The sequence below is a fragment of the Gekko japonicus genome, unplaced genomic scaffold (assembly GCF_001447785.1).
Source record: "Gekko japonicus isolate JY-2015 unplaced genomic scaffold, Gekko_japonicus_V1.1 scaffold1471, whole genome shotgun sequence".
In the NCBI taxonomy this organism is placed as follows: domain Eukaryota; kingdom Metazoa; phylum Chordata; class Lepidosauria; order Squamata; family Gekkonidae; genus Gekko; species Gekko japonicus.
Window position 1 is genome coordinate 124,004 of NW_015163647.1, and position 22,427 is coordinate 146,430.

General features: G+C 56.1%; 1 protein-coding gene across 1 annotated transcript in view; it reads right to left on the minus strand.

The window, feature by feature from the left end:
• The window catches only part of SPTBN4 (spectrin beta, non-erythrocytic 4), a 78,084-nt gene that overhangs the window by 12,635 nt on the left and 43,022 nt on the right, over nt 1-22,427 (minus strand). The window contains 4 exon segments of the mRNA XM_015407649.1: nt 997-1,275; nt 1,861-1,950; nt 2,439-2,663; nt 6,950-7,213. Of these exon segments, the coding sequence (XP_015263135.1) occupies nt 997-1,275; nt 1,861-1,950; nt 2,439-2,663; nt 6,950-7,213 (858 nt within the window).

Below are 22,427 nucleotides of genomic sequence, written 5' to 3' on the forward strand. Positions count from 1 at the left end.
CAGCCTTCGGCACCAAAGCTGGATCCCTCCCCTCCCCCCCACCCCATCTTCCGCCACTGACACGCACAAAGCGGCCCTGGGACTGAATCGGACCCCCCTCCTCGGTCCATCCAGGCCACTGTGGCCGACTCGGACTGGCAGCGGCTCTCCGGGGTCCCAGGCGCAGGTCTTTCCACGTCACTGACCACCCGGCCCTTTCCCTTTCTTAAGCTGCAGCAGGAGCCAGGGACTGAACCGGGGACCTCCTACCTGCCCAGCAGCTGCTCTGCCACTGAGCCACGGCCCCCTCCCGGCAACTCATTGCCATTGGTCGATCCGTAAGACTGCTGGATCCTGCCCCCCCTCCCCGCCCCACAAGTCCTCTGCGCCTGCCTGTCTCTCCAGGACTCTGTTGGCCTGTCCTCCGGGCAGCAGACCTCATCCTCCCCCTCCCTCGTTTTATCCCCACAGCAACTCCCAGGGCAGGTTAGGCTGGAAGGGCGTGATCTGGCAATGCTCCCTTCTCAGCCGTGGAGTCTTATGAGCTACTACTGGCATTAAAGTTGTGAGCGAGCGACGGGGCCGCGGCATAAATTAGCTTGCTCTGGAGCCCCATCCTTCCTGAGCTGAGACGAAAACTTGTGAGCCGGAGGCTGAAAAACTGCGAGCTAGCTCACACTCACTCAGCTTAGAGGGAACACTGGTGTGGGTTTTAACCTGGGCCTCCCGGTTCCGAGTCTGGCATGCGGATCACCACCCCACGGTCAGCTAGGCCTCCAGCGGCCATGGAGTATGGGGTGGCCTCTGCAAGGAAGTTGCTGGGAACGGACTGCTGCGGGAGCCTGACGACCACACCGCACCGCTAGGAGACGCAGTTGGTGTCTGGGGCCGACCCCACCGCCTTCTCCCCAGAACCAGGTTCACGGCCCAGGTGTGACCTCGCCCGTGATCTCGAGCAAGAACAGACTCGGAGACCCACCCCAGGGGTGCCCGCTCTTCGTCTCAGGCAGGCCTCACCTTGCCCTTCTCCTCGCTCATCATGAAGAGCTCCTGCTCGCTCAGCCAGGCCTCCACCTCGGCCACGTCGAAGTAGTACTGCTGCACCTGGTAGGTGGCGTCCAGAAGCTGCTGCCGCTGCTCCGCCCCCTCCTGGAGGGCCCCCCACCGCTCCGAGAGCTCCTCCAGCAGGCCCCGCACCGAGTCCAGCTCCGGGCTCTTGATGGTGGCGATGGAGCCGGCCCGCTCCAGGACGTCGTCTACGCGGGGCTTGTGCACCTGGATCTCCCGACGCAGGTTCTGGAGGGGAGGCAGGCGAGGTCTCGCTGGGGACGGAGCCACGCGGGGCTCGCTGCCGGGAGCGGCCTCGACGCAGCGCCCGCCTCAGCCGGGATCGGAACACGCGAAGGAACTGCTAAGGGCGTGGGGCCTCTGTGCACGCGCAGACGGTGCATTGCCCTGCACCGCCGAGGGGAGGGACTCTGCAACTACCTCTCCCTTGCTTTAGGCCGTTTATACCCCCTTCCTTTCTCCCCAAGGGGGGCCCGGAGCGGTTCTCAATGTTCCCCTCTGCTCCGTTTTGTCCCCGCAACAACCCTGTGAGTTAGGTCAGGTCGAGGGAACGTGTGACCGCCCAGGGTCACCCAGCAAGCTTCCGCGGCAGAGGCGGGGTTCGAACCTGGGTCTCCCAGACCCTAAGTCTGGCTCTCTAGCCACTGTGCCACCCTGCCTCTCAGTGCAGCTGGGATCAAGGAAAGGAGTAGTGCAGGCAAGCCCCAGGAGAGGCCAGGCGTTTCCTAGGCCTTCTGCCTGTACTCCCAGGGTGGCCAGGATCTTTGCCCGGGGGTGTGTGTGTGTGTGTGTCCTGGGAGCCCCGCCCCTCACCTGGTTCTTCTTGATGAACTGCTGGACGGTTTGTAGGTTGCTGCCAAGATCCTTCAGCAGGGCCAGTGGGAGGCGGTCCTGCACCCAGCTCTGAAAGGCAGGGGAGGTGGAAGAAGAAGAAGAAGAGGATGAAGAAGAAGAAGAAGAGGAGATTGGATGTATTCCCTGCCCTTCACTACCCAAGGGAGTCTCAGAGTGCCAGGCATGCCCCGTCCCCTGCGGGCTCATCCCTCTGCTGCCAGGACCTGCAGGACGGGGGCAAGCCGGCCCCTCAGACCACGGAGCCCCTCGAGGGCGTCCTCCAGTGGCCCCCTTCCTTCCCTTGGAGTCGGTGGTTCTGTGCAGCTCCGCAGAAGGCCATCCTGGACCGGCTGGGGAGGCCAACCCCCAGGTGGGGCCCGAGGATCCCTCAGAATGGCCGCTCATCTCCAGGCGACAGAGATCGGTTCCCCGGGGGAGGACACCCCCCCCATCCCGCCACCCGAAGGAGCCCCTTCCCCAGGCCCCAGCAGCAGACTCCAGCTCGAAGCTCTTCCTTCTCTCTCCCGCCCCGCCCCCTCCCCGGTCGCAGTACTCACGATCTCGTCCTCCAGGTCGTGGCTGACTTGGTGCACCTCCTTGGAGGCCAGCAGGATCCTCCGGCGCTCCTTGAGGGGCTCGATGAGGCGCACAATGCGCGTGCCCACCGCGTTCTGCCTCTCGCCCACCATCTCCTTGCTGGCCGCCTCCAGGGGCAGGGCGGCCACCTGGGTATGCAGCTCCCCCACCTCCTGGCACCACTCCTCCACCTGCGTCTCCAGGCTCTGCGAGGGGGGGGGACAGAGAGGGAAGGCCGGCTGCAGACACACACACAAGGGCCTCCTCGGGGAGGGGAGGCCCTGGCCCTCGGGTTCCCCACCACCCGTGCCCCTTGGGCCCCCACCGAAGAATGGGCAGCTCCCCCACCACCACCACACACACGCCCCCCCCCGTCTGGCCCCTGGAAGGCAACAGGGGGGGGCATTCTGGCCATTCCTCCTCTAACTAGCTGAGGGGGCTGGCCCCAGGGGCCTTACCAGGTCGCTTCCTGCAAAGTAAAACAAGCACATCCATGGAAAGAAAAAGAAGATTTGCTTCTTCGCCGGCCCCCGCAGAGTGCCCTGCAAAGCCCTGCTGCCACCAGGGCCTTGGGAACCACTCCCCCCCCCCCACCCGGGCTCCAGCGACACTGAACGGCGATGCCGCCCTTCGGCACCCCGGGAACCGTGAGGGGGGCACGTTAGACAAGGGGGGCGCCTTCCTTCTCTAGCCCTGCCCCTTTCTCCAGAGGGAAGGGAAGGCAGGGGTGGTGCTCCACGGGCCGCCCACAAGAGACCCTTCGGCCCCCAGAGGTCAACGGAACCACAGGAAGTTCCCTGGGCCAAAAGCCAAAGGATCCCAAAGGAGAGCAAGAGAGAGAGAGAGAAGTGTTAAGGGAAGAAACAAGGCTGCCCCAGCAGGGGCCCAGAACCCCTCAGTGAGGCAGGCAGGCAGGCTGGCCGGCCCTCCCTCGCCAGGCCCACGTGGCCTTCTTTCTCCCTGTCTTTCATCGAGCCGAGTCAGCCTGTTTCTGTGGCTGAGTGAAGACGTCCCTGGCTTCCGTGGCAGTTCTCTTGCCCCCAAATAGACAGGAGGAGGTGAGAGGAAGGCAGGCAATGGCAGGCAGGGCTTTTCCTCCTGGCCCCGGTGCCTGAACGTTTCCCCCTCCCCCCGCCGCCCCAAAGAGGGGTAGTCAGCCCCTCTGTCTGGCTTCTCACAGCTGGCCGCGGGGGGGGCTCCGACCAGACGGAAGGGCGTGGCCACCCTCTTGCACCAGGCTGTGCTATTCCGGCCTCCCTCGGCAAACGGTGGGGCAGCAGAGGCGTTTCTAACAGGGCGTGTCCTGCACCCAGGGCTATTTTTGGGCAGGAACGCGCAGGAACGGAGTTCCGGCTGGCTCCCGAGTTGGCCACGCCCAGCAGGAACTCATTAGCATAATAGGCCACACCCAACAGCAGAAACTCATTAGGATTGGCTACGTTAGGGGTGTGTGGCCTAACATGCAAAAGAGTCCCTGCTACAAAAAAAGCCCTGGTTTTGACAACAAACAAGGTAAACAGAATAACAAACAAAAGGTGGGTGTGGCTGGATGACCACACTTCTGGTAACGTGGGGGTGTGGCCTAATAGGCCAATGAGCTGCTCTGTCCTGGGCGTGGCCTAATATGCTAATGAGTTTCTGCTTCAGGGTGTGGCCTATTATGCTAATGAGTTCCTGCTGGACTTTTTCTACAAAAAAACCCCCTACCCGCACCCACACCAATCTGGTGGTGGAACGAACGGGGCAGGGAGCTCCTCCAGGCTGTGGGGGGGCCCTCCTCCTGGCCCACCTCCCGGCCAACCAAGGGGAGTCGCTGTGCTTGCGGCCTGTTGCCAAATGCCATGGGGGGGGGGAGAGAAGCGCCCAGCGGTTGCCTTTGCAGGGAAGGCGGGCTGGGCCCCAGTGTGGGCACAGCTTCCTGGTTGCCCCCCCCCGCCCCAAGCGCTCACGGGGGCTCTGCTGGCTCTGCCCCCCCTCCCCACAGTCCCCCTGCCCTCCCCAAGCCAGAAGGCGGCGTGGAGCAGCGGGGAGGAAAGAGGGCGGGGACGGGGGGGGGGGGGGGGGCCAGTAACAGAAACAGAAGATGGCATAAAAACACAGGACGGAGAGGAGAGGGGAGAGCAAGGGGGAGGAAGGAAGGAAAGGAAAAGAAAAGAAAAGGAAGACAGATGGATGGATTCAAAGAAAAGGGCTACTGTACCGCCATGCAGCGTGATGAGACAAACCGGACTAGGATGGGATGAGCGACTCTGACCTGCCGCGGGGGGCTGCAGAGGACGGAAAACGGAGAGGTTGGCGTGAGAGAGAGAGAGAGGCCGGGAGGCCGGGGGGTGGGGGCTCTTCCTCCCTCCCCCCCCCCTCGGGGGCCAAGACCCGGCCATACCAGCACCCATACCAGCACCGCCACGGGCACGGGCACAACCTCCTTCCTTCCTCCACGTACCCCTTCCTGGAGACAGCCGGGGGGGGGGGAGGCCCCAGCCGCTGTGTGCCTTCACGGAGCGTGCTCACAGCCCCTGGCGGTAGCATTGCCAACACTGTTCAGGGCAGCCACAGCTGGGGCAACCGCTGAGGGCATCCAGCCCAGAACTATGACTCCCCACCCCCACCCCCTGGGACCTGCCAGGCCCGCCCGTCCAGAGGAATCCGCTTCTCCTAGACGAGGCCCTCTGCCTCTCGGCCAGGCTCCGGGGGCACCCGCTCAGGCAGCCAGCCAGGCCTGCCAGCCGCAGGGACCCACAGGGGACTGCCTCGGACTCCGTGAGAGAACACAGGAAAGGTTCCGGAGAGGGCGCTCGGCCGGCCTCTGAGCCAGGGACACTCCGCCCCGCTCGGCTCGGCTCGGAGCCAGCGTGGGCTGGTCTTGGGGCCCAGGGAGGGGCAGCCCCACCCCACACCAACCAGCCCACGCTGCGCCAGGGGGCCCTTCTCACAGCGGGCGGCCCCCTCCCGGGAAAACTCCCAGACCCCCTTCCTACAGAGCCGCAGGGGTCCCGCACGGCATCCTCCCCCTGCAGACTCCCGCCTTCGGCTCTGGGTCTCTTCAGCCAGTGCCCCCTCGGAGCTGAGTGAGTGTGAGCCAACTCCCAGTTTCTTAGCCTCCGGGGCACACGTTCTTTGTCTTAGCTCGGGAAGGGTGGCAGCAGCCAGATCGCTCGCTCCCAACTTTAATGCCAGTAAGCTCACAAAGTAGAGTTTTTGCTCACCAGACTCCACAGCTTAGAGGGAGCATGCCAGGGCAGGTACACGAGGCCTAAAGCCTTCTGCTGTCTGCCTGCTTAGCAGCCACGTGCAGGCCGAGTTGGGGAAGGAAAGCTGCCGTATATGCCGACCGGGAGGAATACCCCCCTGGCCCTCTCGGTTCCACTCTTGAATGCCCCGGTGGTCCTCTCTCTCCAGTGAGGGTCTCAGGAAACCTGCCTGGAGGGGAGTCGGGGGCTCAGAGGCGGCAAGCTGGCCGGGCTGTGCGTGCCTCAGTCTCCCCCGTGAGCCCTCTGCCCCGACTCTGCAAGAGCTCTGTCGCTCTTTCATCCGGCAGCGGCAGTGACAGTTGCTGACGGGGTGTGTGTGTGGGGGCGGAGTCTTGCCAGCGAATCTGGAGACCCCGGGCACCCTCTCATCCGGTTTCCCAAGTGACCCTCTCAGGACAGACTCTCTGGTGTGGATGTCAGGGGCGTGTCAGGAGAACCGGAACTGCTCCCAGAAGGGCCCGGCCTTGGCCTTCACCCTCCTGCGCCACTTGCCCTTAGGAAGGTTTCTGGTTTTTAAAAAAACTCTTGTGGAGTCACACAAGCCCCCCTCCCCTGCCTGAACTCTGAAACGTCCCCCCCCCGTGACGACAACAAGGTGCATGACGCAATGGATCTGGACCAATCCCCCCCCTCCCCTGACACATGCACACCCCTGACTTCCCACAGCCCTCGTGGTGGCACACGGCAGGGATGGCACCCGGGCTCTGGCCATGCCAGGCGTGAAGCCCAAAGGATGGCGAGGGGGGGGCGACGTTTGGCCCTCCCTTCCCAGCCGCCTCCTTCTCCTCCCCTGCCTACAGGAGCCGCTCGCCTCTCGCAGGACTGTAAGATCCATCCCACCCGGCTGTGAGGGAAGCAGGTGGCTCTCCTCGCCAAGGGCCGAGGCAGCAGCAGAGCTCACAGACTCCCGGCCGCACCCACGGGTAGAACTACAGAATCACAGAGTTGGAAGAGACCCCCCCCCCAGGGTCATCTAGTCCAACCCCCTGCACAACGCAGGGTCTCCGTGTCCTTCCCCACAGTGGTCCTGGAGCCCAGGAACCGGGACGTCCCAGCCCCTCCCCGCCCCATCTCCTTCCTCCCCCAGCTGGGAAACCCCCTCCCCATTCCCACCCCCTCCCCGCCGTCCTCTCCCCGCTCAGACCCACCTGGAGCCTCTTCAGCCTGCTGTTGACGCTGGCCAGGTCCTGCCCTCCCCATTCCCACCCCCTCCCCGCCGTCCTCTCCCCGCTCAGACCCACCTGGAGCCTCTTCAGGCTGCTGTTGACGCTGGCCAGGTCCTGCCCCGCCTCCACTCCCTGCAGCTGGTTCTCCATGCGCTGCAGCCGCTTGTCCAGGTCCACGTAGTTCTGCACCAGGTGGTCGGCTTCCGTGGCCTCCAGGAGCTGCTGGGCTTTGGCCTGCGTGGCGGACTCCAGCTCGGCCCAGCACTGCTGGATCTCCCCCAGCTGCTGCCTCACCGTTTCGGCCAGCTCCGGCTTCTCTTCCATGAGCTGCCGGCCCTCCTGGGGGCGGGGGGGGGGGGGGGGAGGGGAGAGCGGCTGGCTGCATCGGTGGGTGCCCTACACAGTGACCGTCAATGGCCTCCCCCCCTATTCTGCTGTGTGGCCACAATTTCTTTGCTTTTGCCTGATCGGCTCTGCAAAGGTTCGGAGCCGCGTACGCTTTTGGGCTTCTGCTTTTCCTGGTGATCTGCCCCACGGACACTGGGCACTGCACTCCACAACGGCTCAGCTTCTAAATCTTCACCACGCATCACCCAGACGTTCGTTTTGGCAACCATACGCACACAGCACGCACGCGCACAATCTCCCCCACAGAGAGGGATGCAGCCACCCAGAGAGTGGCGGACAAACCCTGGGCAGTGGGAGACGAGCGCTCTCTTAGCGGTCAGTGGAGGGCGTGGCTGGAGACGCTCCTCCCTCAGCTCCACTGCCCGAGTTCAGGAGAATCATAGAGTGGGAAGGGACCTCCAGGGTCATCTAGTCCAACCCCCTGCACAATGTGGGAAATTCACAAATACCTCTTCCACCACGCACCCGCTGTGACTCCTGTTCCATACCCAGATGACGACAAAAAACCTCCAGGATCCCCGGGGCCAAACTGGCCTGGAGAAAAATGGCTTCCTGGCCCCAAAGTGGCGATCAGCATTTCCCTGGGCTTGTAAGAAAGGGCCACGAGAACTGAGGCAACCCTCCCTGCCCTCCCTCTCAGGATCTGCCCAAGTTCACAGGATCAGCACGGCTGTCCGATGGCCATCTAGCCTCTGCTTGAAAACCTCCCAAGAAGGAGAGCCCGCCGCCTCTTCCCGAGGAAGCCTGTTCCACTGAGGAACCGCTTGAACTGCCAGGAAGTTCTTCCTAGCGTTTCGCTGAAAACTCTTCTGATTCAATTCCAACTTGTTGGTTCTGGTTCAACCTTCTGGGGCAACTGAAAACACAAGTACTTGAAGATGGGGAAGCACTGGCAACTGAGGCTGGCCGGCACACCAAACAGTCCGCAGGAAGCAAGCATCCCCCCCACCCCTTTCAATTGCCTTCTGTGCAGCGGTGGTCATGGGGGGGGGGGGTTGGAAGTGCCAGGGAGCTCGCCTGCCCAAAAACTGGTCCGCTCAATCCCTGACCCATTCTGGGTGGCTGGTCGCGGAAACCGTCTCGACAAGATTACAACAAAAAGTGCCGATTCTGAAACAAAACTTCTCTGAGGTCCTGAACTCACCTGTCCTTAATTTTAACATAGTTTTTTCCCCCCAGCCAGAATCAAACCTGGATAAACCTCGGTATGCTCTGCTTTCACTAGATCTCTGCAGAAATGCCCTCGACCTTAGAATTCACCCCACTATTTCAGCCTTTGGGGGGGGGGCGGCAGCGGCCCTCTGTTTTGTGAACTTGGACACATCTGTGAACTGAGTCTTTGCCAGGGCTATTTTTGGGCAGGAACACACAGGAACGGAGTTCCAACTGGCTCCCAAGTTGGCCACACCCAGCAGGAACTCATTAGCATAATAGGCCACACCCAACAGCAGGAACTCATTAGGACTGGCTACATTAGGGGTGTGTGGCCTAACATGCAAAGGAGTTCCTGCTACAAAAAAAGGCCCTGGGTTTTGACAACAAACAAGGTAAACAGAATAAGAAGCAAAAGGTTGGTGTGGCTGGATGACCACACTTCTGGTAACATGGGGGGTGCAGCCTAATGTGCTAATGAGCGGTGCTGTCAGGGGTGTGGCCTAATGTGCTAATAGGTTTCTGCTTCAGGGTGTGGCCTATTATGCTAATGAGTTCATGCTGGGCTTTTTCTACAAAAAGAGCCCTGGTTTGCATATCTTAAAACATCTTCATCATGTCACGTGTTAATTTGCTGTTCAGCCTCTGTCAATAAATCTGAACTCTGCCTTCCATTCCAATGTATCTGAGGAAGTGTGCATGCACACAAAGGCTCAAACCTTGAACAACCCTTTGTTGGTCTTAAAGGTGCCCGACTGGACTCTAAATTTATCCAGCAACTTCAAGTAGAATCACAGAGTTGGAAGGGGCCACAAAGGCCATCTAGTCCAGCCCCCCTGGTCAATGCAGGATCAGCCTCGAGCATCCCTGACAAGTCTTTGTCCCGCTGCTGCTTCAAGACGGCCAGGGAGGGGGAGCTCGCCACCTCCCTAGGCAGATAACTCCACCGTTGAACAACTCTGACTGTCAAAAAAAGTCCTTCCTAATATCCAGCTGGTACCTCCCCACCCTTACTTTAAACCCATTCTTGCAAGTCCTCTCCTCTGCTGCCCACAGGAACAGCTCCCTGCCCTCCTCCGAGTGACGGCCCTTCAGGTACTCCAAGAGAGCCATCCTGTCCCCCCTCAGCCTCCTCTTCTCCAGACTGAACTTTCCCAAGAAGTCCCTCAGCCTTTCCTCGCGGGGCTTCTTGGTCTCCAGGCCCCCCCGATCATCCTCGTCGCTCTCCTCTGCACCCTTCTGTCAACTTCCTTTTTGAAGTGAGGCCTCCAGAACTGCACACAAGAAGACTCCAGCTGTGGCCTGACCAATGCAGTGTGCAGCAGGGCTATGACATCTTGCGATCTGGATGTTATGCCTCTGTTGATACACCCCAAGATCGCATTAGCCTTTTTTGTTGCTACATCACACTGACGGCTCATATTTAACTTACGGTACACCCGTACCCCAAGATCTTGTTCATACACACCGCTACCCAGTAGTGTATCCCCCATCCAGTATGCATGTTCCTCATTTTTGCTACCCTGATGCAGAACTCGGCACTTATCCTGGTTAAATTGCATCTTGTTCACATCCACCCACTTTTCCAGGGTGTTCAGATCTCATTAAATTCTCTATCTCCTGGTGTGTCCGCTGCTCCTCCCAATTTGGTGCCATCTGCAAATTTAATGAGTAGCCCCTCCACGCCCTCATCTAGATCCTTTATAAAATGTTGAAAAGCACCGGGCCCAGAACTGAGCCCTGTGGCACCCCACTGGACACCTCCCTCCATTCAGATGAAATGCCACTGACAACTACCAGTAGAACATAAGAGGAGGGGGGGGGGGAATGGCCCATCTGGTTGTTGATCTGTGTCACACAGGGGCCATCAGGAGGTCCACCAGCAAGGCCAGAACTCCAGAAGCCCTCCCACTGTTGCCCCCCCCCCCCAGGCACCAAGAAGACAGAGCATCCTTTGCCCCAGACAGAGTCTTCCATCTATACCTGTTGGCTCATAGCCACTGATGGACCTCTGCTCCAGATGTTTCACCAGTCCCCTCTTGAAGCTGCCTGTGCTTGTAGCCACCACCCCTTCTTGTGGCAGGGAATTCCACATGTTAATGACTCTTTGGGTGATGAAGGACTTTCTTTGATCTGTTCTAAAATACCTTGTGGCTCATAGCCACTGATGGACCTCTGCTCCAGATGTTTCACCAGTCCCCTCTTGAAGCTGCCTGTGCTTGTAGCCACCACCCCTTCTTGTGGCAGGGAATTCCACATGTTAATGACTCTTTGGGTGATGAAGGACTTTCTTTGATCTGTTCTAAACTTACTGCTCCTTAATTTCATTGGGTGCCCATGGGTTCTTGCATTGTGAGAAAGGGAGAAATTTACTTCTTTCTCTACCTTCTATGCCTCATGCATAATTTGGTAAACCTCGATCATGTCACCCCTTGGTCATCATTTCTCCAAGCTAAAGAGCCCTCACCACTTTAACCTTTCTTCATAGGGAAAGTGTTCCACCCTCTTAATAATTTTTGTTGCCCTTTTCTGTACCTTTTCCAATGCTATAATATCTTTTTTGAGGTGTGGTGACCAGAATTGTACGCAGTATTCCAAATGAGGCCACACCATCGATTTGTACAGGGGCATTATGATACTGGCTGATTTGTTTTCAATTCCCTTCCTAATGATCCCCAGGAGACCATTTGCCTTTTTTTATTTTATTGCAGTTGCACACTGAGTTGACATCTTCATTGAGTCATCTACCACGACTCTAAGATCTCTCTCCTGGTCAGTTACCTCCACTCAGGGGTCGTTTCGTAGAAAAAGAGCTAGGGGAACTCATTAGCATATGCCACACCCCCTGCCATCACCGGAAGTGTGTCATAAGACCACACCCACCACTCAGTTAGTCTTAGTCTTAAAGGTTAGTCTTAAAGGTGCTATTTGTTAGTCTTAAAGGTGCTATTTGAACTCTTGGACTATTTTGCAGCAACAGACTAACACAGCTACCTCGGGGAAGCTCCTGGATGGGACTGGGAGTCCTTGTGGAGGCCACGTGGAGTGGCCTCGGCCAGGCAGAGGGGGAGGACGCCAACTTACCCTCCTGCTTCTTCCTCCTTCTGCAACAGAATGAGGCTGGAAGCAGGGGGCGGGGCTTTGTCGTGTGCCCCGCCCCCTGCACCTCACCCAGGTGAACTGTGATCCCCCGCGATCCCCCCGAATTGACCTCTGCCTCCACTTCAGACTCCATCAACCTACATTTATAGTTAAGATCTTTGGCTCCTGTGCATTGCTTTGAACTTGCCCACATTGATGTCCACTTGCCCAGCCTCAACCGATCCCCCTGGAGCACCTCACAGTCCTTCCTGGTTCTCACCGCCCTGAACAACTTAGTGCCACCCGCAAACGAGTTAATGAACAAGTTAAAAGGCATCGGACCCAGTACTGAGCCCTGCGGTACCCCACTGCTTACCATCTTCCACTGTGAAAACGGCTCGTTTATACACTCACTCACTGTTTCCTGTTAATTAACCAGTTTTTAATCCACCAGAGGACTGGTCCTCTTATCCCATGACTGCAGAGTTTACTGAGGAGCCTTTGATGAGGAACTTTATATCAAAAACTCTCTGGAAGTCTGGGTAAACAGCATCTATGGGATCACCCTTGTCCACATGTTTGTTCACCCCCTCAAAGAACTCTAAAAGGTCAGTGAGACAAGATCTTCCCTTACAGAATCCGTGCTGATTCTTCCTCCGTAGCTTTTGTTCATTGATGTGACTGCTAATTCTCTCTTTAACAGGAGCCTCTTGCAGGTGCCTGGCCCCAGGAGGCCTCGGTTAGCTGACACCCCTGCCCTGCCAGACTTTAGTTTCTGCAGAGCATGCAAAGTTGAATTATTTAGGTTGGCCTTCGGAGGGTAACAACATTTTTGGGTTGTTCTAATAGTGCTATGGTGATCACCGCGTATTTTAACATTTCAACGTTAATATTTTATATTCCTGTGTTTTTATCTTGGTTTTTATCAGTACTGCGAGCACTTTAAATGTATGACTGTTTTAAAATGTTTTAAATGTTTTACGTAGATTAGGTACACTGTACTGACCACTGTAAACCGCCCTGAGCCTGTTCGCGGGCAGGGTAGGGCATAATTTACATAAATAAATAAATAAATGCTGAGAGTCACCACGAGATCCTACTGGTGAGCAGCAATTAAAAATCTAATAAATAGTTTAATAACTGATTCCGCCAATTTACCCGGTATCAACATGAGACTGACTGGCCTGTAATTTCCTGGAACTCCTTTGGAAACTTTTTTAAAGATGGGGGTTATATTAGCTACTTTCCACTCCCTGGGGATGGAGACAGATTTTAATGAGAGATTGCATAATTTTGGCAGGAGGTCCACAAGTTCACATTTGAGTTCTGTCAGAACTCTTGGAAGTATGTCATCTGGGCCTGATGATTTGTCAGTGTTTAATTTGTCCATCGGTCGTAGGACCTCCTCTCTCGTCACCTCAGCCTGACTCAGGTCTTTCAACACCCCTCCAGAAATTGGCGGTTGTGGAGTGGACCAGCACCGCCCATCTTCGACAGTGAAGACAGAGGCAAAAAATGCATTTAGCTTCTCAGCCATTTCCCTATCACCCTTCAGTACTCCTTTTACCCCTTGGTCATCCAAGGGCCCCACTGCCTCCCTGGCTGGTTTCCTGCTCCTAATGTATTTGAAGGAATTTTTGTTGTTGGTTTTGATGTTTTTTGCAATGTGTTCCTCATAGTCCCCTTTTGCCTGTCTGATCACCGACTTGCATTTTATTTGCCACAGCCTGTGTTCCCTTTTATCTACCTCAATAAGACTAGCTTTCTACTGCTTCAAGGAATCCTTCTTACCTTTTATTGCTTCCATTACTTTGTTCGTTAACCACGCAGACCTTTTTTTATACCTACCTTTCCTAACCTGCAGTATACATTTTACCCGAGCTTCCAGTATTGTAGTTTTAAATAGTTTCCAAGCTTCCTGAAAAGATTTGACCTGTCTTTCCTTTCAGTTTCTTCTTCAAACAAGCCCACTAATTTGAGAGAAGTTACCCCTTCTGACCCCTTATAAAGTTAAATGTAAAGCCAGCCTGCCCTCTTTGAACACTGTTCAGGAGAAGTTCTGAGTGCAGGGGAAAGGCTTTCACGCATCCTTTGTACCCTTACTCAGCCTGTCGGCTTGGACAGACCACGTGAACACTTTTGATCAGGGCTGCGTTTTGTTTTGTTTTTGAAAAAGAGGGAACTCTCTCAAGAGGGAAATGAAGTTTTCAATCGGTATATTGAAAACTCATGAACTTTTAAACATTTTAAAAAGAATTTTGTCAAAGAGGTTCCGGAACTCCATTCCAACACATTTCCCCAGAAAAAAAAGAGAGAGAGATAGGGATGCCAGCCTCCAGCTGGGACCTGGGGACCACCTAGAATTACAGCTCATCTCCAGGCTACAGAGGCTCCCATGGAGAGAATGGATGCTTTGGAGGGTGGGCTCTGTGGCATTGGACCCTACTGGGGTCCCAGGCTCCCCCCAAAAAAAAACCCCCAAAACTCTCCAGGAGTTTCCCAACCTGGATCTAGAAACCCTAACCCCCCATCCTCCACAAATCCACATACAAAAGAACCTCCTCAGGAAACCTCCTCCATTAGCACGTTCATAGCCTGGGGGACTCCTACAAGACATCACCTTCCTGAGTAGATATAAATCACCTGCCTACCATTTTCTTCTCCCCTTGACACAGAGAGTTCTCCATCTTTCTGTGTTACACCTCTGAGGATGCCAGTCGCAGCTGCTGGCGAAACGTCAGGTCCTACAATGCCAAGACCACACAGCCCGGAAAATCCACAGCAGCTAATCTGTATACTGATAACTCATGAACTTTTACACATTTTTAAAGGAATTTTGTCAAAGAGGTTCCGGAACTCTGCTCCGGCATGTTCCCCCAGGAAAAAAAAGGCCCTGTTTTTTTATCCATTCCTTACACTCCCTTGTACTTTGAATGGTCTAAGCCTGATCTCTGAAAACGTGCCACACCTTTCTGGTCTTGCCGTCTGAAATTGGTAGTAGAGATGGGCAGGGGGCAAACCCACCATTCCTGGAGCATGGGAGTTCAAAGTTGTGATAGAGCCTTCCCCCACCCCACGCACACAGGTGGGCTTGTAGGACTGAAGCAGGACCCCCTGGCAACTGCATGGAGGAGCCTCTGAAAACACGGCAGGCACAGAAATGTAGACACACACCTCCGTTGAGCAGAAGATGCTCTCAGAGTTGCTGGTGAGATCTACTTTAGGTTTTCAGTGCCTCCCCCACCCCCCAAGTACGTAAGAACATAAGAGAAGCCAATGTTGGATCAGGCCAAAGGCCCATCCAGTCCAACACTCTGTGTCACACAGTGGCCAGAAATACCAGTGCCATCAGGAGGTCCAGCAGTGGGGCCAGGACATTAGAAGCCATCCCACTGTTGACCCCCCCCCAGCACCAAGAAGACAGAGCATCCCTTGCCCCAGAGCCCCTATCTATACCTTGTGGCTAATAGCCACTGATGGACTCCTGCTCCATATGCTTATCTAATTCCCTTTTGAAGCCGTCCATGCTTGTAGCTGCCACCACTTCCTGTGGCAGTGAATTCCATGTGTTAATCACTCTTTGGGTGATAAAGGACTTCCTTTTATCCGTTCTAACCCGACCGCTCAGCAATTTCATGGAGTGCCCACAAGTTCTTGTATTGTGAGAAAGGGAGGTAAAGGGGCGTTGCCAAATGAACAACCCTTGGGGGATAGCAAGCTGTGAGGTTTTCCTGACCTCTCATGGACCTGCAGGAAAGGAGGGTCTGCAAATCTCTTCCTTCCACAAGATCCTCATTGTCCTTTGGGTGGCAACGGGGAGACTCCTAGCTCCCCTAAGCGAAGCCTGAAGACCGGATGCCATCGTGAGTCCCGGTGCCAGCCGCACCTCCTGCCTGCAAGAGGGAAACTTGGGCAGAGCCACTGGAGAGCCCCAGGGGTCTCCCTCCTCCTCCTCCTCCTCCCTGCAAGGGAGGGCAGGGTTCTGCCCCCAGGGACTCTCCCCCTCTCTCCCTGCCTCGGCCTGCCCTCCCCCTGAGGACCAGTGTTCCCTCTAAGCTGAGCTGGTGTGAGCGAGCTCACAGTCCGGCTCACGCATCTTTTTGCCTTGGCTGAGGAAGGAGGTGGCTCCAGAGCGAACTGATCTATGCAGCAGCCAAATCACTCGCTCACAACTTTAATGCCAGGACCTCACAAAGCAGAACTTTTGTTCACAGGACTCCACAGCTTAGGGAGAGCCTTGCTGCGGACCCAAGAGCAACACGCATGGTTGTCCAGTTGTCCGTCCCCATTTTATCCACACAACAACTCGGGGAGGGGGGGGGCTTTGGTGGAGAAGACCGTGGGCGGCTCAAAGCTCTCCAGCAAGCCTGGATGGTGGAGCAGGGGGGGGGGTTGAACCTGGGCCCCCCAGATACTGGCCCAACACGCCAGCAACCATGACTCCAGGGGCACGGGGGAAACTCCACGGAGTCTCTGTCCAGCCTCTCAACATACACCAAAGCAACAGAACTCCTCCTCCCCCCCCATGCTCGTGATCCACCCCCCCACACACACACACCACAGCAGCAGCCAGAAGGAAGCCATCTGCTCCCTCCCCCCTCTTCCCACTTCTCCTGCGCCTGCCACACACACACACCGCTGCCCAGGTAGCAGAAGGGGCCGCCCTCGCCAGCACGGAGGGGCCATGAGGGGGGCTGCCAACCCCCCTGCCTGCCATGCCCCGCTCAGAGGCACAGGAGGAGGAGGAGGAGGAGGAGGGGGCGGCTGCCTCTTCCCCACGGAAGTTGCTCAAGACAAGTAGCTTCTCTCGTCCAGACAAGCCCCCCCCCCACTATGAGGAACCTCTGGGGTCTCTACAATAATGGGCGGGGGGGAGGAATGGGTTCTCCGCTGAAACGCCCCTTCTGGCCCACCTCCCCTGTGCCAAGACCCTGCTGTGCCAGGACCAGTGTTCCCTCTAAGCAGAGTCAGTGTGAGCCAGCTCACAGTTTTTTAGCCTCCGGCTCACACATTTTTTGTCTCAGCTCAGGAAGGATGGGGCTCCAGAGCAGACTGATTTATGCCGCAGCCAAATCACTCGCTCACGACTTTAAGGCCAGTAGCTCACCAAGTAGAGTTTCTACTCACAGGACTCCACAGCTTAGAGGGAGCAGTGCCCACGACTGCAGGTGATCCCCTCAGCTTGGGGGGCTGGGGTTTGGGGGGATGTCCCAGTGAAGGGACAGGAATTGAAGGTGGAGATGGGACCAAATGACCTCCGCTCCAGAGAGCCAGTTTGGCGTAGTGGTTAAGTGTGCGGACTCTAATCTGGGAGAACCGGGTTGGATTCCCCACTCCTCCACTTGCACCTGGCTGGATGACCTTCGGCAAGCCATAGTTCTGATAAGAGCTGTTCTTGAAAAAAGAGCAGTTTCTGTCAAGAGCTCTCTCAGCCTCACCTGCCTCACAGGGTGTCTGTTGTGGGGAGGGGGAGGGAAAGGAGATTGTTAGCCGCTCTGAGACACCTTTGGGTAGTGAAGGGCCATGGGGTATGAATCCAATCTCTTCTTCTTCTTCTTCAGGGACCTGATCCTGACTGGCTTCCAGAGGGGTCTGCCCCTCCAAATCCCACCAGGCCGGAATGGGAGGTTCCTTTGGTGCCCAGCCTGGCCTTTCCCATTGAACGGCAGTGCCAACGTAGGACTAGAGGCTCCCGGAAATTCTGGGATATTTTGAAGCCGTGGGGAAATGGAAATTTTTTTTGGGGGGGGGGGGCGCCAAGGAAATTTAAATATCTGCGATACTTACTGTCCTACCCAACCTAAACTAATTTTCCTGCTTTAACTATCTAAAACTCATCATTTATAAGTTATTAGCAAATAAGATTACAAGCTGTGATATATCCATGGAATTTGGAAGTTATTAATTCCTTAGTTTTGTACAAGCAAAAACTGCAAGTATACCCAGGACCTGAGAGAAAACTGCCCGCTGATGCCCCCCCCCCATCCTACCTTGGCCACACGTACCTCCAGCAAGTTAGAGCAACAGACTACTTTCTACCCAGTTTATGGGTGTGTGCGATCTCACAGTGGTGTGAGGGAGAGGTGAAGAGATCAACCCCCCCCCCAGGTTGATCTCAAATCAGGTCAGAAGGACCCTTGGAAAGCAACGAGGTCCCTGCACGCTCCCCCCTCCCCCCCGTCAAGATCAGGTATCCTTCCAGGTGCAGAAATGCATCTCGGATTTAAGAGCCGTCTATGCCTTCAATGTGCCCACCTTGACTTGAAAAGTATTTCACTCATTCTAAAAGAGAAAATATTTCCTAGGAGGCTCCCCCCCCACTACTCCCTTCCAAGGCCCTAGGAAAAAGGGGGTGGGGGTGGGGGAATCTCTATGTAGCCCCCCCTCAGTCCTGGACCACTTGGCTGGGCCCCCCTCTGTTGTAAAGAAGAAGAAGAAGAGAAGAGACTGGATTTGTACCCCACCTTTCACTACCCGAAGGAGTCTCAGAGCGGCTTACAAACTCCCCTCCCCTCCCCACAACAGACACCCTGTGAGGTACGGTAGGTGGGGCTGAGAGAGCTCTCCCGAGGGCTGCCCTTGAGAAAACAGCTCTGAGAGAACTTGTGACTGACCCAAGGTCACCCAGCTTGCTGCATGCGGAGGAGTGGGGAATCAAACCCGGTTCTCCCAGATTAGAGTCTGCGCTCCTAATCACCCCAGTGATTACCCCAGGGGTGCAAAGGAGATAGCAGTCCCGCGACCCTCCCCTTTATCCTCCTAGAAGTACCCCTGCTGGACCCCAAAAGGTGGGCTTTGTCTTCTGGCCACCCCCTCACGCTTTCCAGGGCAGGCTGGGACCTGATTGTACCAAGGAAGTCCTGGGCCCCTGGGTCACCTTTTCCCCAGAAGCACCAGCTTAGGACATGATCTCTGAAGGGGCGTTCCAAAGAGACCCCCAAAGGGAAACCGGGATCCATCCATCCATCCCCAAACGAAGGTGTTCCTTTTTTCGCCCTCCCCTCATCCTCTGACCCTCCAGAACCACACGAGAAACGTTAACAGGTTTTTTGCGGTGCTTCTCGCTGGGCAACTGCAGCCAGCCAAGGCACATTTTATTCCCACCCACCCCCCACCCCAGATTTCTGCCTTTCCTCAGGAGGGAAAAAGCATCCTGTGCAGAACAGCTCTTTTCACGTTGATTTCATGAATCTGTTCCACGAGGGGTGCCAGAAGCCTCCAGGGGGGACCAGGGGATCCCCCCCCCCCCGGAATCGCAGCTCCTCTCCAGACTACAGAGATCGGTTCTCCGGGAGGAAACGGCTGCTTTGGAGCCAGGATGGGCAAACTGCAGCTTGGGAGCCCCATGCGGCTCTTTCACACAGTCTAATTTAATGTTACTAAAAAGCAAACTTGCATATTTTTTCCATAAAAACTGTCTTGCGGCTCTCAAACATCTGACGTTTATTCTGTGTGGCTGTTACGTTAAGCCAGTTTGGAGGAGGGTAGGCTCTCTGGTCCCTGTGTCCTCCCCGGGCGCCACCCCCAAATCTCCAGGGGGTTTCCCAGCCTGGATCTGGCAGCCCTAAACCCCCCCATCCCCTTGCCCAGTGGCCGGGGGGGGGGGACCCCGGCAACCCTGCTTGGCACAGTTTAAAGGTTTTTAATTATTCCTACAAGCAGGAATAATTTTACTCCCAGCTGCGTCTTACAATTCTACAGTAGATCTCGGTCTGTTGGTTTGAGGTTGTTGTGTAAAATGCTGGGGGGCTTTGCCCTGTTTGCTTCTGAACGCCCTGTGAGGCCTGAGTAGCCTTGCCCAGTAGAGAAGGAAAGACCCTCCAAACCCCTGGACAGGCGGACAGACAGGCAGACAGGGGAGATGCTGTTGTTAGGCAGCGGAGCCCCTGTTGTGTGTGGTACTTTCCAGGCCTCAGGGAGCAGCCGGCCTTGGGTGGAGTTGGGTCCCCTGGGCCTGCTCCTGGTGCCAGGCCTTCCCAGTGGAGGCCGGGACATCGCCATAGCAACCTGACAGGCCCTGAGCGTGGAAGGCACCAAGTCAGCGGAGCCTGAGCCACGTCCTCTGTCCTCCGTGAGCTGCTCCCGTTCCTTTCCGTGGGGCTGTCAGAGAAGAGCCCGGCAGCTGCCAGAAGGGGAGGCCTCTTGGATTTTTCACCCCTGGCCCCAAAACACGCTAGGCTGGCCCTGGCACAGTGAGGCCTTTCTGGCGGGCCTCAGAGTCCCCTGTAGTCCCACCCCAGCCTTCGTCAGATCTGAATCCTGCCAAGGAACACACAAAACGGGTGGACTTTTTTGTGCCCAGTGCCCGTTTCCCTTGGCTTAGAAAGAGCCGGTCCCTCACCCCACCCCCTGCGCAGGAATGGAAATAGCACCGCTCAGCACTGACGCCACCGTCTCCTGTGGTTTGGCTCAGGGGCCTCTCGGAGACCTTTGCCACATGGCCTGCCGGGAAGCCGTGGCGCGCGCGCGGGCGGTGGGGGAGATACCTCGCCAAGGACAGCTGGCCGAGCAGGCCCCAAATGTTGCAGCCCCGGCACCCCTCCTGCCTGCAAGTGCTGGGCTAAAGGAACAGCAGTATTTATGCATGCGGTGGTTTACGCGCTGCATTTCCATAGATAACACAGGCAAAGTGATGTCCATGTTAGGAAGCAGGAAAACCCCACACCGGTTCTAACGCAGCAAAGCAACAGTACGGTTCCTTCTTCTTCTTTTTTTAAGAAAAAGCAGAAATCAGAGACGAAGGATGGCCTTTTGAAACCAAACAGGAGGCCGCTAGGAAGCCCAGCCCTCTCTCGGTGGTGGAGATCATCCGATGCCCCAGCCCAGAAGAACCCATTTGGGCTTCCAGGACAGCTCTGAGGCCTAGAAATCCCGGCAGGAATTACAGTCAGACCACCAGTGGGAGACCACCAAGGCCCCAAGCCTCACTCAGTCATGAAGCGCTCTTGGGCCAGACACGCTCCCCCAAGCCCAGCCTCTCTTGCAGGGCTGTTGTGAGGGAAATGTAGAGGAGGGAGGAACCAGGCCTGCCAGTCTGAGAGCCATGGAGGAAGGACGCTGTTACCACTTCAGAGTCTGACACGACTGCTCCTCCATCACAAGATTTCCCCCACACAGAAAACTAGCACGCCTGAGAGGAAAAAGTATTCTCCACCTATACTTTTCCACAAGATTCTTCTGCATGGAAATCAAACCTGGCTCCCACACGATCCAGCTGGTTAAATAAAGTCTGGAACCACCTCATTATGGACAAGATTACAGGTCGCTTACAACAATCAGATCTTTCCCCCAAAATCTCCAACCTCGAGGAGAAATGGTTTCCGTTCCTAGAATTTACAGCAAACGATGACCTTCAACCGCGTAATCCTGCTTATCTCAAACTGCTTCTTGCCTAAACTACTTTATCCTCCGCATTGACTAGTCGTGAACAAGCGTGTGATTTCTGAGGCAAAGATTATTCTGAATACTAATTATACTTATTACATAACTCCTAAGGTAACGATGCTCACAGTATTGGTATCTTTCTCTACTCGGAACATCTATAGATTGTTAAAAAAAAAGGTTTGTGTATGTTATGTTTTGTCTTTTGTTATGAACTGGTCTGAATCAATGAAAAATGCTTTCCCAAGAATACTATGCTCTGTTTTGCTTTGGAAAAATTAATAAAAATTAAATTGCCAAAAAATGTATTTATTCAGAACATTTTTTAATGCTCCCTCTCCAGGGGACCTGTCTGAGGTAGCTTAAAAAACAAAGCCACAATAAAAACATAAACCATTGTTAATTAAAATACAGCAACTGGAGATCCAGATTTTAAAAAACAAACAAAACACCCAGCCACAGCATAAAAGCAAAGATAATTGCACAGCTTAAAATCACAGTGTTCAGACTGAAAGCAGGCTATAAAACTGTGTTAGAAGTTCAGCCTTTTAATTAAAAGCCTGGATGAACAGAAAACTTTGGGCCCGGTGCCTAGAAGAGAGTAACACGGGTGCCAGGCGAGCCTCAAAGGAAAGGGCATTCCATAAGCGAGGTGCCACCACGGAAAAGGCCCTGTCGCACCCACCATCCTTCTCACCTCTGAAGGTGCGCAGAGGGAGACCAGGGCTTACGAGACAGATCTCTCAACCGGTGGGCTGCAGAGTACGGGAGGAGGCGGGCCTTCAAGTATCCTGACCTGCCAGTTGCCCACAAATAGGAACCTCTTTTGTCCTGCTCTGTGAATCCCTGCCAGCAACTGGGTATCACCCCGACACAGTTTCACAACCTGCCACGGAGGAAGACGGCAAACCCAAACCGGCACAGAGCGCAGCTCCCTCGCCACTGGTCACCAACACCGGGGCATCCAACTACCACTGGGGGAGAGGGCGGCCTGGGATGCTTCAGCCACAGGGCCCCCCCCCTGCCCCCACCAGAGCCAATCCAGACCACAGTTTGGCACAAACAAGAAAGCAGCCCAAAAACGACTGTCGGCCAGCGTCCAAGCCCAATAATGGCCCTACAGGAGAAGGAAAGGGGTCCCAACTACCCCCCCAAACTCTGGGCACCTTGTCTTCTCACAAGAGAAGCCAGGCCCTGGGCAGGAGCACCCCCCCCCCAAATGATCCAGAGCTGCTTGGACCGCTGGGGGGCCAACCAGGAAAGAGCATCGCACCAAGCGGCCTGCAGGCCCAGCCTGCCTTGGAGAGAGAGAGAGAGATGCCAGCTCAGAGGTGGGGGGTGGGGGGGCGAGGCTTGCCAGGAGGGAACAGGCAGGGGAGGCCCGGCCAGGCGCAAAGGCGCGGGCCCGGAGCCAGGGTATCCCCCCCCCTCCACCGTTCCGCGCAGGAGGCGGCCATTGGCGCGGGGGCCGGGGGCGCGCGCGCGCGGAGCTCTCCAGGGTGCTGAAGCCGCCGCCGCCTCCTCCTCCTTA